The sequence below is a fragment of the Halichoeres trimaculatus genome, unplaced genomic scaffold (assembly GCF_033239565.1).
Source record: "Halichoeres trimaculatus isolate MK-OKI-2021-1 unplaced genomic scaffold, fHalTri1.1 fHalTri1_scaffold_6, whole genome shotgun sequence".
In the NCBI taxonomy this organism is placed as follows: Eukaryota; Metazoa; Chordata; class Actinopteri; order Labriformes; family Labridae; genus Halichoeres; species Halichoeres trimaculatus.
In genome coordinates, this window is record NW_027437184.1 from 32005845 (window position 1) to 32022639 (window position 16795).

Below are 16795 nucleotides of genomic sequence, written 5' to 3' on the forward strand. Positions count from 1 at the left end.
AATGATTTTTGTTGTTCCCCCTGCAGATGATTTTACTCCTGGAGCTGTGCTGTCTGGACATCCCTCACAGTCTGCTCCTCAAGAGCTTCTCCTCTCTGGTCGAGCTGCTCAAAGGCCTGTCGAGTGATACAGGAGACATCTTCTCCAAGGTCAGTTTACTCTACGGGGACAGGAATGAATACAGCCTCTCATAACCTCTTTTTAATGTGAACAGGGGTGAAAAAAGTGACAAACATTCCACAAATTTATCCTCACTTGCCACGTTTACATGGACCCAAATATTCCGCTTGCATTCGGTATATTTGCTCAAACGGAAAGAATTTAACCTTTGTATAGACCTCATTCTGAAAGAAAAGTGCCAATCCGAATGGAAATTTAATCGGTTTCACAGGGGTGGAATATTCCTTTCCCCAAACCGATTGAGGTATCATGTATCCACTCAAACGGAAAGTTGTCAGGGTGCGTTCTTTCAGCGCATGCTCAGATAGGACGTAAGACGCAACTAGAGACATTCCTCAATTTAAAAAATGGCGGCGAGCCGTCAGCACTAGAGGAAAGTTTGCTTTTGATCCAAACAGTATTACAACACCGTGATTAAAAAAAAACTGTTGTCCTCCGTCTTTGATAAATCACGTGATGTTTACGTTTTTCTGCGCATGCCCCATTGACTATTCTGTTTGATTACAGCGGTGCATGTAGACCAGAGATTGGAATATTTCTTTCCATGTATACTATCGGTTTTGGAAAAGTCATTCAGAAAGATTCCATTCGGAAAGACGAAAAACTCCTCATGTAACCGTGGCTATTGTTCTCACTGTCAGGTGGATCAGGAGAGCTGGCACCAGCCCCAGCAGCCGGTGGTGCTGAGGACCTGGAACATGGAGTCCCCTCACAACTATGAGAACAGCCGGCACGAGACCAGCATCTTCGCCTGCCCTGGTGCCACATCATTTGAGATCGAGTTTGACGAGCGCTGTGAGACAGAGAAGAGGTGAGCCGAGTGGAGAATTAGAGGTTTGTTTTTTTTATCCACGGTGGGGATTTTTTTTTACCTTTACTCTCCTCTTATTGAATTCACAGGTACGACTACCTAGAGTTCACAGACTCCAGAGGCGGAAAAGTCCGCTATGACATGAAGGTTGGAACAGAGAAATGGCCAAAGGTGAGATATAAACAAGATTATTCACCCACCTTCACATGAAATCATGTAGCGCTGAGTTTTGACACATTTGTCTTTTGTTTTCCTTTTCAGAAAGTGACGTTTGACGCAGGCCCTCAGCTCCAATTCCTCTTCCACTCTGACAGCAGTAACAACGAGTGGGGTTACAAGTTCACAGTAACCGCCCTAGGTCTGCCTGATATCACCATCTCCTGGATGTCGGACCTTCATCTGCTGGTGGCTCGACTGATGGGTCGATTCGCTTCACGAACCCTCGCTCTGAAATCTCCTCATGGTGAGACTGAACTCTGATAGCTTGACTGCACAGTACATGTTTCTTTCTTTCTTTTTTTTAGTTACCATATTTTCATTGAGTGTTTAATATTTACCATCATATTCTACACACTCTGCTTTCTTTTTCTAACTTTGCTGCTATCATTGTTTATAAAACACTTGTAGCTGCATTTCTTGATATAAAAACACATTTCAATATGTAAACTATTTTTAAAATGTTTTTATTTTGTCAAATTAAGGGATTTGCCATTATTTTTTCTTGGGGGCCAAATAAAAAGTGTCCAGTCCATCTGCACTTCTTCCTTGACCCTCCATTGCTGCTTGAAGTGCTGAAATCAGTGTTTCTGTCTCTTCCAGAGATCAGATCTGTAAAGGAGCTCCCCCCTGGAAAAATGTCCCACGTTCAGTCTTCTCCTCTTTGGAAACCCATTTTACGTCACGGTTTGTGTGAAACAAGGGAGTCAAATCGATCAAAACCTCCCACAGACCAGGTGAGAAAAAACTCTGTCTTGTACAGTTAGTAAAAAGCCCCACTGTGCCTCTGCCTCAGTGACTGAAAAGAGCTTTAAAACCCCTGTAGACAAACTCGTGGACTCAGGATGAGTTACTGAACTTCCTGGAGGACTTCGCTCGGTGGAACCCATCTCAGGAGCCGACAGACAGCAGAACAGAGCTGATGAAGACCCTCATGCAGTCTTGCAGGAAACAGCCAATGAGGAACGAGATTGCTGCGGGGTCAAAGACAGACCAGGCTGTGAATGCTATCTGGGCAGCTATGATTTATCACACTCCAGCTCTCAACCACGCTCTGAAGACCTACGGTGAGGCTCGTCTGTGATCAGAGATAACGTGTCTTAGACTAACCTGGTTGATGTCTGACGTTTGTTTGTTTTATCCTGGTATGAGCAGTTACTCAGGACTGCAGGTCGTGTCTGGGTGAAGAGTTTGTTCAGGCGTACTCGCTGGCTGACAGCATCAGAACATGGATGGTGAGAGTTCAGATCTTTGACAGATTACCTGCTGCTGAGTCGACCTTTGATCATGTGACTGACCAAATGTTATTTCCTCCATCAGCTGGAGATGAAGCAGAGATACCTGGTTGGTAAAATGAATGTTCCTGATGAGAAGGAAGGAGGCCAAGAGGAGGTCACCATGGAGACACTAGGTGAGGACTCCAACTGCTGTAAAGCTGAAAGTCATCACAGTTTTTGATTCAGATGTTTTTTAGTTTTCTGTGAACACAATATTTCAGTAGCACATGAAGAGACTTCAAATGTCCTTTTGAACTGAAGGATGAACTTATTACAAGTCAGAGGTCAAAGGTCAATGTGATCGCCTTAAATCAATTTGAGCATAACTTAAGGTTTCATACACAAACAACATAATTACACATGTGTCTGAAAATAATATATTGAGGAAGCAACATTTTAGTGTGTCATAGGTCCGTTTTATTCTGAAATCAAACTGAGTTAAAATAAAAAATAGTTGAATATTTTTGAAGCATAACCTGAAATTTTGTCACTGTTATGCAGAGACCTTGTACCTACTACACATTTGTAATCTTTTTTTTTTTTTTTCAGTATGAAACAGTAATGCCATTGTTTTGCCTGTCAGTGGGCTTCCTTTTATTTAATAAATTAAAAGTTTTTTTTTTTTTTTTTTTTTTTTTTTTTTTAAGAAAAGACCTTGTGGTAGCATGTCATGCACAATTAAATCGCAGGTTTTTTTGTATTTCCTGGAAAGTCGTGGTTGTGGAAATATAAAGTTTCTACCTTATGATGAACATAAGGATGGGTACCAAATAAGGTACTTTTATAGGTACAGACCAAATCCTTTCAAACGTACCAAGTACCGATTCATATAAAATCAAAAGGTGCCATGTTTAGGTAACTAAATGCATCTTTGTGACTGTGAGGGAGTGAAAGAGAAGGTGATTTTCTATGCTGGACATGAACACAGCATCGGAAGTTTATTTATTGAAGAATAAATATGTTAAATTGAAAAAATATATACCTTTTAAATAGACAAATTGATATTTTTTACCGCATACAGACAAAAGTCGAGTACCGGTACTGATTGCCAGGTACTGGGCATCGGTACTGTATCGTTTCAAATGTGAAAGATACCCATTCTAGGTGACAATTTGGTAAAATATCAACTTAGACTCCGGAGAGAGTTATAAAATTAAAGTGTTAAAAGGCCATTTATCTCACATCAATCCTTTCCAGTAAACATTATGACAGCAACACTGGATTTTATTGTTTTTGATTAATCTGAGATTTTTTTCACATTACTGCTCCTCCTGTTTCCTCAGAAAGATCGACTGACAAACACAGATGGGGGAGAGGGACTTCCTCTCTTTGTCTTGATGTATAGTTTAAATATTTTAAGTAAACAAATATGAAGCTCCAGTAATATTTAAAAGACCACTGCAAAATAGTATTATCACTATTTATGGATTTGGGTTTACTGATTTCTTTAAATCATTCAGCATTCCTCCCAGACTCCTAATGAAATATGCTAAATTAGGTTTTTATTTTCAGGTAATGGCATCTGGTCAAGAACATGATAGGAAGCAGTGCATTTAAAATAGGTTTTATGAATAATGTAAGGGGAAAAAAGTTGTATTCAAGATTTAACAACAAAATACAAATGATTCAACTCAGTAAGAGCTCAGGAAACAATATTTGGTTGAGCACCACTTATTTGTGAACTGTCTTGAACTTTTGCATTTTCTGCACCAGCCTTTCCCAGTGCTGTGTGGTGGTATTATGTCACTAGACGTAATAATTCGACAAACTCAGCTTTGTTTAATGGCTCATCAGATGATGTAAAGATCAGCAGCACCATGTTAACTTCAGTAAGGAGTGCCTGTGTTAATACAACACTAACAAAAAAAATCAGGAGACACTGGAACAGAATTGTTTCCATTCATGTAGAGTCCCTGATTCAAGGAAATATTCATTTATTTATTTATTTTAAATTTTGTTGTATTTATTTATTTTTTTTGAGAATATATACCAACTATATAGTAGATATTTTCTGACTCTGTTCTTTTCTTTCTCTCCAGCCGAGACGTGCATTGAGAAAAGCCTCCTGCTCTTCAGATTCACTCCGTGTGGAGTCCCATGTCAGGACAACGACTCTTCCAAAGCTGCAGAGGGCAGCACTGCTCTCCTCCTGCGATCCAGTTCGATCTCAGAGAGTGACTTCCAAGCCAGCCCCTCTCTGGGACCTCAGGCTGCAGCGGCAGAGGAGAGCAGTGATGCCAAAGGGGGACACAGTCTGCCCTCTGGTGTCCAAACCCAAAGCTCATCATGTGGGCACGACAAGCAGGGTCACAGAGGCTCCACAGAGAGCCTGTCCTCCCAGCCAGGTGAACCAGCCTCACCCTCCACCTTCCCTCGAAAAGCCCCCTTCAGCCGAGCTCGCCTCCGCCTCCTGTCCTGCAGGTCTATAGAAGAGCCTCGTATGACCCCTTCTGTGAAAGACCGCTACCCAATCCTGAAACACATCCTGAACTTTATACGGGACCAGGCTCTCACCACAGCAAGGTAACCCACCTCCACTGATCTGCTTTTTGTACCAGGGTCTTACTGTACTTTACAGAGCTAACAAAGTCCTTCCTCCTGTAGCATTCTGCAGACCCTGTCCCTGAGCAAAGCCCAGGCTCTGAGTGTGTGTAAGGTCCTAGAGATGGTTCAGCAGTGTTTACATTCGCTGGGAAAGCCACACCTCTTCCAAGCCCCCTGCATCCTGTTTCTGCAGGAGCTGCTGGCGTGTCAGAAAGACTTCACCAGGTGTGTGTATGAGTGTGTGTGTGTGTATGGACGATATTTGTGGAGCTATAGCTGTATTGTCATGCTTGTGAGTTTGATATCAGCAGCAACATCAGGCCTTGAAAAAGAAAGGATGTGCTGAAGCGCAAAAACTGTTCAGCGCCCACTTAAAGAAGCTGTGAGGAGTTTCTACGTGATCTTGAAAAAGTCTCCCTTCTAGATAAATGCCTGATCGTTATCCAAACTTTAAAATCAGATTATCTGCACCAATATAGGTTATTTCAAAATGCTACTTCTTAGCTTCCTGATCAGGACAACACCACGCCGGCTAACAAAGTTAAGAAGTGAGAAGAGAGATCTGTGTTTTCCTCTGCTGAAAACAAATTCTGTGATTAATTTTGTAGTGATGGTGGATACAGGAGTCTACCTGTCAGACAGAAAAAGGACAGAAGGGCAAACCTGAATTGGAGAGTAATAGAGCACAAGCTAGAGGCTAACACAGGAGCTAAACTGTTTGTGCTGATGTTGATTTCAACCCACAATCAGCAGTTATTCTGCAGTGGTCTGTTCAAACTTGAGAGTCTATCAATAAAATGAAGAGTGAGGTTACGTTAGCTCTGATTGGTAGATGACTGGCAGGACATAACCAGGATTCACTAACGTTACACATTACAGACGCGTCTCAGAGCGTGGAGCTGTTAGTAGCGCTATGTATGGACAGCTACTAAACTTCCCTATTAACTCACAGTTTGCTTGTTGCCACGTTAGCCTACAGATATGTTGTAGCACCAGGCTACTAGTAGCACTACATACTGATAAATATCTTACCTTGTCCTGTTGTATCCATTAAAAAGTTGTCTTGAACAAAGGAAATTAGTTCCAAAACAAGCATGCCTGGTTAAAAGACATGTCTCTACGACTGTGCGTGAGACTCCAGGCCAGAAGGTGGAGAGGCAGTCCAGTTAAAACAGATCTTCCTCATAGCATCTTTAAGTCTGGCTCCAAAAGCCAAAGAAACATGTTGAGTTTAAGTAAAACTCTGCCAATAATTAACATGAGTCAACTTTTCTTCCAGTTATTGTCATCCTTATTTATAACTTATATGAAGAATTGTGTTGACGTTCAATCAATATTCTACTACTTTTTTAACCTGAAACATTTTTTTGGTTGGATTGTTAAAACATCTCATAATAAAACAAAATTACTCACCTGGAGTGTGGTATCATACTGAAGCTCCTCTGTTCTTCTGTCTCTTTCAGTTATTTCTCTCAGCTGTCAGACAGCGGGCAGAAGCTCGGAGAGGAGGTGAGGCGTTGCTACCACCAGCTGGTGCTCATGCTTGTGGAGGCAGTTCAAGGTTTCAACGCCCTTAATGAGAAGTGAGTCCTACACTTTAACACACTGTGTCCTGATTAACTGTTTTTAAAGTAGTGATGAGCTGTGTACAGTGTGACTCCTGTCATGTAATCTTGTGTAATCGCTGCTCTGCAGAGCCCTGCTCCCGGCCCTGTCCTGTGTGCAGACCTGCTTGTTGCACCTTCTGGATATAAGCTGGGAGGTTCATGACCTCCGTCTCTTCCTGGATATCAAGCTTCCAGAGCTCCTGCTCAGCATGTCTCAGGAAAACATCAGTGTTCATGACATCGCCATCAGGTAGAACAAAACATATTTCAGAAAGTCACACATTGAAGGAAGTTTTTACCTGTTTGGAACAGCATCTAAAGGGAGCTAAAGACTCAGACAGTATAACACCTTCTCTGTTGTTTAAAATCATTCAGCCAGTGGACAGAGGAGGATGAAATCGCTGACTACAAGAAGAACCAGGAGTGGATGGATGAGTGCATGGACGGGATGTTTGAGAAGTGGTACGACAAAATTGATGAAGAGGACTCCATGGAGGACAGGAGGAAGGTACGTCACAGCGCAAAGAGAACAAAAGGAAAATGTTTACAAATCAAAAAACTATCTCTCATCTTGGAAAAGAGGTGGAACTTTTTTCATAATCAAACAGCCCTTAATGTTTATTTAATGTCGCTTTATTTCAACTAGTGCTGTTCATACATTAAACAGCGTTTATTGGATAGGATATCAGTGAATAATAGAGATGTGAAAAATATCAATACAGCAATTTATCGTGATACTTTGACCTGTGATGAAATATAAATTACTCTAACTCTTAAATTCAATATTTTTATTAGATTAAAAATTCACGTTTTAGGTGGATTGGGAGTACAATATGTCCTCCACTGCGTTAGATGGCGCCAAAGAGCTACTCCGCTGTATGTTGCCCATAAACTGTATAATAAATATCATCCTAAAGTATATCCTAAATATTTTATTCCTAGACTTAATGATGTGGGTTTTGATGCTATTAATATCAATGTTTTCTCTTTATTCTTGGGTCAGTTAGTTTAAAATCATTTTAAGAGTAATTTTTACAGTGCTGTAGACTGATAAAATTACAATCATAGTCATGTTTTGTGCAATATCAGATTTTTTATGAGTACCATTGGTTACACCAAGTGACATTTATCAGTTTCACCAACTGACCATATCTTTCAACCAATAATTGTTTTGCAACATTAGTTTAATGTCACAGTAGTTATAGTGACAAACTCGATACACTTTATGTCTTAAAGTTAGGTCTGAAACTGCATCTGACTTTAATTATTTCAAATACAATAAAATAGAAAATTTGTTTTCTATCAAACAGTTAACTGGGTAGAATATCATAATATATCACAATATTGTGATATTATCGAATCGTGACCCAAGTATTGTGAGGTTCTTGCCAATACTCACCTTAGTGAATAAATTAAACATGTAACTAGTCAAAGTTTGGACGAGGCTTGAAGCCCACTGTCGAGCCGTCTGCAAAGCTGTATGCAGACACAGCACCACTTTTAGCTTCTTGCTGCTGTTAGCTTTAATTTACTGACAATTTAAATGTTCATAATCTGATGTTTATAAGTTAAACATTATCTAGGTTCATGATGGATGAAGTCTTTTGTTTACAGGAAAAAAGGCACATTACAGACTTAAAGGTTTTAAACACCATAAACTCATGGAGTGACTTCTTACGTACAGCTTCTCTACACTTAAGCACTGTGCTGAAATGAAAGACCAAAAGTTTCCTGAGTGGAAGTGCTGAATTTTAAGAACAATGTGTTAAATAAATGATCCTTTTTTCCCAAAGATGCACATGTTCATCGCTCGTTACTGTGACCTGCTCAACGTGGTGATCTCCTGTGATGGCTGTGAGAGGATGGCTCCCTGGCACCGCTACCGCTGTCTGCAGTGCATGGACATGGACCTTTGCAAGACCTGCTTCCTCAGTCAGTCCACCTATCTTATATTCTTATGTGCCATGTTTTGTTTGCAAATATTTATTAATCTACTTTAGAGGGAGGGCTAAAGAATTCATAGCCTGACTAGTTCAGAGTTATGCCATAGTAATGAAACTTGGCATGCATTAAATTCATCACTTGCTGACACTGGCATGGTTTATTTTCTGATCTGTGATTATGGATAAAATTTGGCACCGTGGTGTTATCAAATATCTAGATAGATAGATAGATAGATAGATAGATAGATAGATAGATAGATAGATAGATAGATAGATAGATAGATAGATAGATAGATAGATAGATAGATAGATAGATACATAGATTGATAGATTGATAGATTGATAGATTGATAGACCGATAGATATGAGCACATGAGCTATAAAGAGGAGCACATGTAGAGAAGAGAAACTGAAACTTAAGTATCAATCTCATTACCCAAGTATTGATCAACACTGATCCCAACTTTGGCATCAGTATATCAATATTTTAGATTGATCGGTACACCATTACTCATAACTGTATAGTGGATAGAAGAGCCGCACACAGAAAGGCAAAGAGCCACATGTGGCTCACGAGCCGCAGGTTGGTCACCCCATGCTTAAACTGATGTGTGCTCATCATCAGGTGGAGCCAAGCCTGAGGGTCACGAGGACGACCATGAGATGGTGAACATGGAGTATGCCTGTGACCACTGTCAGGGGCTGATTGTTGGCAGCAGGATCAACTGCAACGTCTGTGAAGACTTCGACCTGTGCTTCGGCTGTTATCATGCAAAGAAATATCCCGACAGGTGACACATCTTAATTAAAGCTAATCCAGTTGAACAGTCTTACTTTATATTATTTACCGCTCGTAAATTTGAATTAACACGTCCTGTTTGATGTCCTTGTCTCCAGCCACCTGCCAACCCATCGTATCACGGTGTACCCCATGGTGACGATACGAATCAGCGACCGCCACCGCCTGATCCAGCCTTACATCCACAACTACTCCTGGCTCCTGTTTGCTGCTCTGGCGCTCTACACGTCTGAGCTGAGCAGTGAGAAGCAGGCAGAGGGAGAGTCTTTGGACAGCGACACTTTGAGCCAAGCAGCAGCCCTGCAGACATGCTGCTCACAGCTCATCACAGACTGCCTGCTGAAGGGACAGACTGGAAAAGGTCAGTTAGGTCCACAATTCCGTTTTTAGGTGTTTATTTGACATTTTGGAAAATTGGATGATGAGTTTAACACTGAGACCAAGAGGATAATAACAGTCCAGACTCCTAGCCTAAGGGAATCAAACGTAAGCACATACTACTTTAAAGACCTAACAGTGATGATAGTATTTTATTTTTAACTCTGTGCAAGACAAAAACGGAGCACATTTAGAAAAATGTGGAGCAAAGCCACAAAAACTCCTTGTGTTTGTCAAAAGGAGTTAAAGGAGGTAACTGAGTTGACTGTAAATGGTTAAACTCACCCACAGAACTTGCTTCTGTTGTTTGTCACGGTGTACAAAAGCATCTGCTAAATGAAATTGTAGAATTGTACAACTTTGATGTATTGCTATTTTTAATTCATTTAAACTGAAGTTCAGTTTTTGGACATATTAAGTTGCTACTTTCTTTTCCAATTTTGACATTTTTTCTGAATTTTCCTCCACGTAGGTCTCCGTTCCTCGGCCTTGCTTGCTCTGCTGTTGTCCAATGACTCGTCCTCTGACAGCGAGCTGTGTCCAGTCTCCCCAGAGTCCTCTCAGGAGCTCAGCACAGCCACTGACACCTCCTCTCTGCCTGGATCCACGGCAGCAATCTGCTCCCCGACGTCTCCAAAGGACAAGGTGAGGAGGAGAAGCTGCAGTCTGAAGCAGGATATCATGGTGACAGAAACTGGACCACGAAGCAGGATATCTGGAGTGATAGATGTCAAAGATACACTGCAAAAAATCTGAAATCTTATCAAGTGTTTTTGTCTTACTTTAAGTGAAAATTGTATTGTTACACTTTATATGAGCCACATTCCACTGGTCAGTCCAGAAAAATAACGACTAAGGTGGCAGTAACGCTGGCCATCCAGACCGGGCACGATTGCCTCCCTCAGCGCTGTTCTCCAGCTGGAGAGTATGGCCAGTGGTTACACTTCTCCAGTTTGAACCAGACTTGAGCAGGTATCACACACACACGGCCCGCCTACGCCATCGTGAAGCGTCTGTTTACATGAAGCGCGATCTCATCAGAGTCAGCACAATGAGACACAGAGAGCACTGCTGCAACTTTAGAGACTTTTTGGCTCTTGCTAAGTCGTTTTGGTCCAACAAAGCCTTCCAACACCCCTGCTTTGTTTAAAATGATTGTCGCAGTGATCATACGTCATGGATCTCACACGCAGTCAGTGTGCTTGTGCTCGTGCATGAAGTAAACCGTGCTGAAGCCCACCTCTCTGAAGTGTGCCAAAGCAGAGAAATAAATCATGCTTAAACACGGCACGATTGCGGTCATAATGGCCATTGAGAACGTGCTTTAGAGCTGAAGCGTGCTTAAGCGTGGCACGGCGTCTTAAAATGAGGTCTGAATTGGTTGTAACAAATAAAAAAAATCTACCAATGGAGGAAGAGAAAATTGCTTGAAAATTTGCTTGAAACTTTTTTCTTTTTCCATTGGCAGAATATTTTAACTTGTTACAACCAATTGAGACCTCATTTTTGTCTTTAAAAACCTGAAACAAGACATTTTTATGGACTGGTCAGTTAAAAGTGGCTCATATTAAGTATAAAAGGACATTTTTTTAATGAAAATTAGACTAAATACTTGATAAGATTTCAGTTTTCTTGTTGTGTATACATACATGCACTTGCTAATTTCATAAAGCAGGTATTATTTTATTAAGAGTGTCTGCTGTTGGTGTGTACACAACTCTGACCTGCCGTCGTCCTCTCACATCCAGAACAAACCCATCAGTAAAGAGAAAAGGCCCAAAGACGTGAGTTCTGCTGCTCCAGCTCCTCCTGAGGTGTCGTCTCCTCCAGGCACCGCTGAAGGAGAGAAAAGGAAGCTGGTCACGCAGGACACCCTGGACTCCCCCAGCCTCAGCCAGACTCCTTCAGTGTCCAGTGAGGACCCTCTTTCTCCTGTGGCTAGAAGTAAGCAGTGTTTTGTTTGTTTTTACCCACCAGGCTCCAGCTTTAAGTTTATCTGTTGAGTTATAGATGGAGTGCAGTTTCAGCAAGTGTGTGTTTCTTCTTTGTCCACAGCTTCAGTGTCTGGAGCAGGAGCAGTTATCTCGCCAACATCTGACGTAGCCAAGGAGACGGATGAGAGGCTGCCGCAGGTCCCTCTTCAGGAGCAGGTGTTCTCAGAGTGCTCCAGAGAGAGGATCCTGGGACTGTTAGCAGCTATGCTGCCACCAGCAAAACCGGTACGTCAAACCACAGACCTTTTTTCTTCATCCCAACGAGATTAATACTTTTTGTTTCTGACCAAAATTCAAAGACAGTCTTTCTACATTCTAAGGTGATAAAATGTCTAACCAGCGCCTCCTAAACTCATACATTTTATTGTACAAAGGAGGAGGAGATTATGTAAAGTCCGTGCTCCTTGCCAAGAAAACCTTACTGAAAAACTCACTAATAATCTGTTTTTAAGCTATTTTCATTGATCTGTTTCTGCAAAGATTACATAACGTATACTTTAAAAGGGAGATAAAGAGCTGAGCTTTCTTTTTCCAGCCTTTATGCTAAAGTCAGCGCTCCTGCTGCTTGCTCAGGTTTTATGCTAGGAAGATAACAGAGTGCTACCAAACTTCAGTTACTTTATACAGGCGTGCTCTCCTTCCCCTGAATGTTTCTCCATCTTCTTCATTTGGTCTTAACATCGTCATCTTCCCTCTTTGTGTCCTCAGGGCAACACTCTGTCTCTGCCCAGCCTCAGCTCCATCCTGCCCCAGCTTTTCAGAGCCGTCATCTCCAACGCCGGCTCTCTGAACGAGACCTTCCACCTCACGCTCGGACTGCTGGGTCAGCTGCTGCTCCGGATTTCTCCCACAGAGGCCGACGCCGCCGTCACAGAGGCTCTGTCTGACAAATACGAGCTGTTGACTCAGGGAGAGGCGGCCAGTTTAGACACTCAGGGCTGGAAGACAACGCAACTGCTTTTTAGTCTGGGAGCTGTTTGTCTGGACAGGTAAGATAAAGAAAAACACAAAGAAACACTTGTGGTGTATCACAAAGAAAGATTACAGGGTAGGCAGGGTAAATCTGCAGTTCTACAGTTTCATTTAGCAGACGCTTTTGTCCAAAGGGACGAACAACACAAGCAATTATTTGACACAAGGAAAAACCTTAGTTAGTGCGACAAAGTGCTACTTGTTAATTGACTGCAGGTGCTGCTCAAGCAGCAACCTCTGGTCTAAGAATATAAGACAGTGTGGGAGTGCTAAAATCTGCCGTTTCGTGAGTGTCAGCTTGAGGCTGGCTCTGGAAGTACAGGAAGTCACATACACACCAAGCCAAAAAAAGCTGTTTTCAAACCAGAAATTGACCTATTCACAGCCTGGTTTCTTACTTGGCGGTTCAGAGGATATTAGGATCGTGTGCTCGCCCAATCAGTGCCAGAGCTCGGGGCATGTAACAGACAGGCGCCCTATAGCCGTACGCGAAGCCCTTGCCACTTTCAATATGGCCGCTATAGCCTATGTGTTAAATTTTCTGTTTCAGAAACGGACAGGTGACGCTGAGGAGACTACGCCCATGTTTTATACAGTCTATGGTGCTGCCATTATGTACATGAAGATTTTTTTTCCTTTGTGTTTTTCCATGTAGAACAATGTGTCCATACTTAACCACAATTAATCAACAGCAATAAAGTTCAGAGGTGGCCAACCTACAGCTCACAAGCCGCATGTGGCTCTTTATCCTCCGGTGTGCGGCTCTTCAATCCATCCATAAAAACATGTATTAATCTGTTGCTATGGCTACTAGGGCTGCAACTAACAATTATTTTCATAACCGACTAATCGGGTGATTATTTAAATGAGTAATCGATGAATCGGATAATGACACATTTTTGCACTTTCCTTTACAATTCAGCTTAGAATTGTTTTAGGTATTTTCTAAACAGCAATAAAGACAATAAAAAGAATTTTTCTTTCAGTAATATTTTATTACAGCTTTCTCTTTCTTGGAAGTTTTGCTCAATCTGCAAATATAATTGGCCACTGACTCATTTTCAGTGCATGCGCACCTCTTTCAGTAGCCTATGGCAAGAGAGTGGGCTTATCTCCTTCTCCTAACATACTGTAAGCTACAATTTCATGCACCGAAACACCCACGATTAGTTGCAGATGAAATCGATTATTGAATTTTTGTAATTAAATTTTTTAATTAGTTGCGAACTAATTTAATAATCCATTTTAATCGATTTAATCGAATAGTTGTTGCAGCCCTAAAGTGGTGTGCTGATCGCTCAAGTTTCAGTTTCTCTTCTCTACATATGCTCGTCTCAATCGCTCATAGATAGATAGATAGATAGATAGATAGATGATAGATAGATAGATAGATAGATGGATAGATGGATAGATGGATAGATAGATAGATAGATAGATAGATAGATAGATAGATAGATAGATAGATAGATAGATAGATAGATAGATAGATAGATAGATAGATAGATAGATAGATAGATGGAGCTTTGTCTCTTCTGTAGTAAAAAACTGAGATTTGTCTTTGACCCAGCTCCAAGTACAAATTTAAACACCCTTACTAACACAATACATCTTGCTTTGAAAAATTGGAAATGTATTGATTTTCATTTTTATGTATTTTTATTTATGTGTGAGAGGAAGTGGGTTTGTAAGACCACGTGTGTGATGTGGCTCTTTGTAGTACCACTGTAATTTTTTGTGGCTCTTGGTCCCTGACTGGTTGGCCACCCCTGAAATAGTTCAACCTTCAACAACATTCAGTGATCAGTGCTAAATATTCACTAAGAGCTGAGTCTGAGACCTTCTGACTCATTCTACCCCTGAGGACAAAGAGGAGAAGGATGAACAGTTGAGTCTTCAGACATCTCTTAAAGTAGAAAGAGACTCTGCGGATCGTATAGAGTTAGGTACTTTATCCCATCATTTGGGAACAACAGAGGAGAAGAGTCTGGCTAGAGATTCAGAGCCGCTGTAGGCTGGGAGCACCAGGCGTCTTTCACAAGCAGAGCTTAGTGGGTGAGAAGGAGTGTAGACCTGGGTGAGGAACCCCAGGTAAGCAGGAGCGGTTCTTGTTAGTGTCATGTAAGCCAGAAGAAGAGCTTTGAATTTGATTGGAGCTGCTACTGGAAGCCAGTGGAGTAACTCTGTTTAAACTCATAATGAGCTGTTTCTTGATTCTGTCATCGAGATGTGACTCTTCTGACCTCTTCATGTCTTGTGCTTGGCAGCCGTATCGGTCTGGACTGGGCGTGCACAGTGGCAGATGTCTTACACACTCTGAACGTGTGTCCTGAGTGGTGCACAGTCATCGCTGCCTTCACTGACCATTGTATTCAGCAGCTCCCACAAACTCTTAAACGCACCAACCTCTTCACCCTGCTGGTGCTGGTCGGCTTCCCTGAGGTAGGCTGAAAACGTGACGCTGTGGAGTGTTCCAGGACATTCTGAACATAGTCGTGACTCTTCTGTGTGTGTGTGTGTGTGTTTGTGTGTGTGTCAGGTGCTGTGTGTGGGCACCCAGACAGTATTCATTGACAACGCCAATGAGCAGCACAACATGATCCTGCTGAAACACTTCACGGAGAAGAATCACGCCGCTGTGGTGGACGTCAAGACACGCAAGAGGAAAACAGGTCGGTGGCATTTTGGCGCCTGTAGTTGCTCAGACAGTGTCTGTGAAAACAGAGCTGTGATAAATCCTCTGTTTCCTCTCCTTCCAGTGAAAGACTACCAGCTCATCCAGTCACAGGACTCCACCGCAGCAGGTCTGCCAGGTCAGTCAGAGGGACAGGGCTCCCAGAAAACTCTGCTCAGCCGCTACCTGAGCAACTTCACCTCCATCATCAGCCATCTGCTGCAGGTCAGCCAGGACAACGGCTCCCCTGATGCTGTGGAGGCTTCCTGGGTTCTCTCCCTGGCTCTGAAAGGCCTCTACAACACCCTCAAGGTAGCTCAAACCTTTGAAATGAAATGAAATGAAATACATTTTTAATAATATATTTTTGAGATATGCAGAGCACTGCAACAGCTTGGTAGCTGTAAAACTTGTGACCCAAGAGAAAAACTCTCCAAACATCCAGAAAGATTGTCTGATTATCTCAGGTCAATCATTATTATTGCAGCAATATGACTCTGTCAGGCAGATGAACGGTGTTTGGAACAACACAACGTGAACATGACACTTTTACATGCTAACATAAACAATCTTTTATTTTGTAGAAGTAATTTTCCTCTAATCCCTTTTCATGTGAGTGACACTCAGCACCACCTTGTGGTCTCAAAGAGCAATAACTGAATAATTCAGCATCAAAAAGTTGAACTTGTTTTTGTACAGAAGTGTATTGCACTGAAGTAACAAGATATCTCTCTGCTCTGTTTTTCTGACTTAGGCTGTGGCTTGTTTGCTTTGTTCCAATTTTGGAGGAAAAATGATACAATTGTAGCGGTTTGTCACTTGGTTCATTTTTGATCACAAGGCAGAAGTCTGTTGCGGTCCAAAGTTGTAAACAAATGCCACATGTGATTGTTTTTTTCTCTCATTGGTCAGAAATTATAGCTGGAAGACTGGGGGGGGGGGTTCCTTATCTGTATTCATTCATTCATTCATTCATTCATTCATGTTCTTACCTGCTTTCCATAAGGAAGAACAGCCATGGAGCATTGACGTGTGTGGCTAATTAGCGTTATAGCGTTTATCTGGCTCATGTACCAGTGTGCACTATATGATCAACATATGCAGTTTTTAAGAGTCCCGACTGCATTTTTACCCCTCCACGTGAGCCCACGACTCATTTTCTTCAGGTCTTCGGTCTTCTCTTCTTCTGCTACTGTGGTTGGTTCTTTTACTCATTCTTCTTCTACTGTTTTGACTGTGCAGTTGTCAACCGAGTTGTCAACCGAGCTCATTACTGCCCCCTGACAGTTATGAGTCAGTTGTGTTGGTTGTTGGGGCGTTTTTGTTCACACTGCACAGGAACCGCTACATGGCTCGAATGGAAGCGAGCCGAGACCACCTTTTGTTTTGTCCCGCATCCAAGC

At 41.9% G+C, this 16795-nt stretch overlaps 1 protein-coding gene across 1 annotated transcript in view; it reads left to right on the forward strand.

Annotated features, from left to right (window-relative positions):
- zzef1 (zinc finger, ZZ-type with EF hand domain 1) overlaps window positions 1-16795 on the forward strand; it is a 57076-nt gene that overhangs the window by 17428 nt on the left and 22853 nt on the right. The window contains exons 21-43 of the mRNA XM_074671999.1: window positions 27-149; window positions 822-991; window positions 1081-1162; window positions 1253-1454; window positions 1811-1944; window positions 2034-2274; window positions 2363-2442; window positions 2528-2618; window positions 4524-5007; window positions 5089-5253; window positions 6492-6611; window positions 6724-6885; window positions 7011-7143; window positions 8429-8567; window positions 9204-9369; window positions 9476-9738; window positions 10228-10400; window positions 11504-11699; window positions 11811-11974; window positions 12458-12738; window positions 14986-15160; window positions 15258-15390; window positions 15478-15704. Coding sequence (XP_074528100.1) covers window positions 27-149; window positions 822-991; window positions 1081-1162; window positions 1253-1454; window positions 1811-1944; window positions 2034-2274; window positions 2363-2442; window positions 2528-2618; window positions 4524-5007; window positions 5089-5253; window positions 6492-6611; window positions 6724-6885; window positions 7011-7143; window positions 8429-8567; window positions 9204-9369; window positions 9476-9738; window positions 10228-10400; window positions 11504-11699; window positions 11811-11974; window positions 12458-12738; window positions 14986-15160; window positions 15258-15390; window positions 15478-15704 — 4104 coding nt within the window. The remainder of the gene's footprint in view (window positions 1-26; window positions 150-821; window positions 992-1080; window positions 1163-1252; window positions 1455-1810; window positions 1945-2033; window positions 2275-2362; window positions 2443-2527; window positions 2619-4523; window positions 5008-5088; window positions 5254-6491; window positions 6612-6723; window positions 6886-7010; window positions 7144-8428; window positions 8568-9203; window positions 9370-9475; window positions 9739-10227; window positions 10401-11503; window positions 11700-11810; window positions 11975-12457; window positions 12739-14985; window positions 15161-15257; window positions 15391-15477; window positions 15705-16795) is intronic.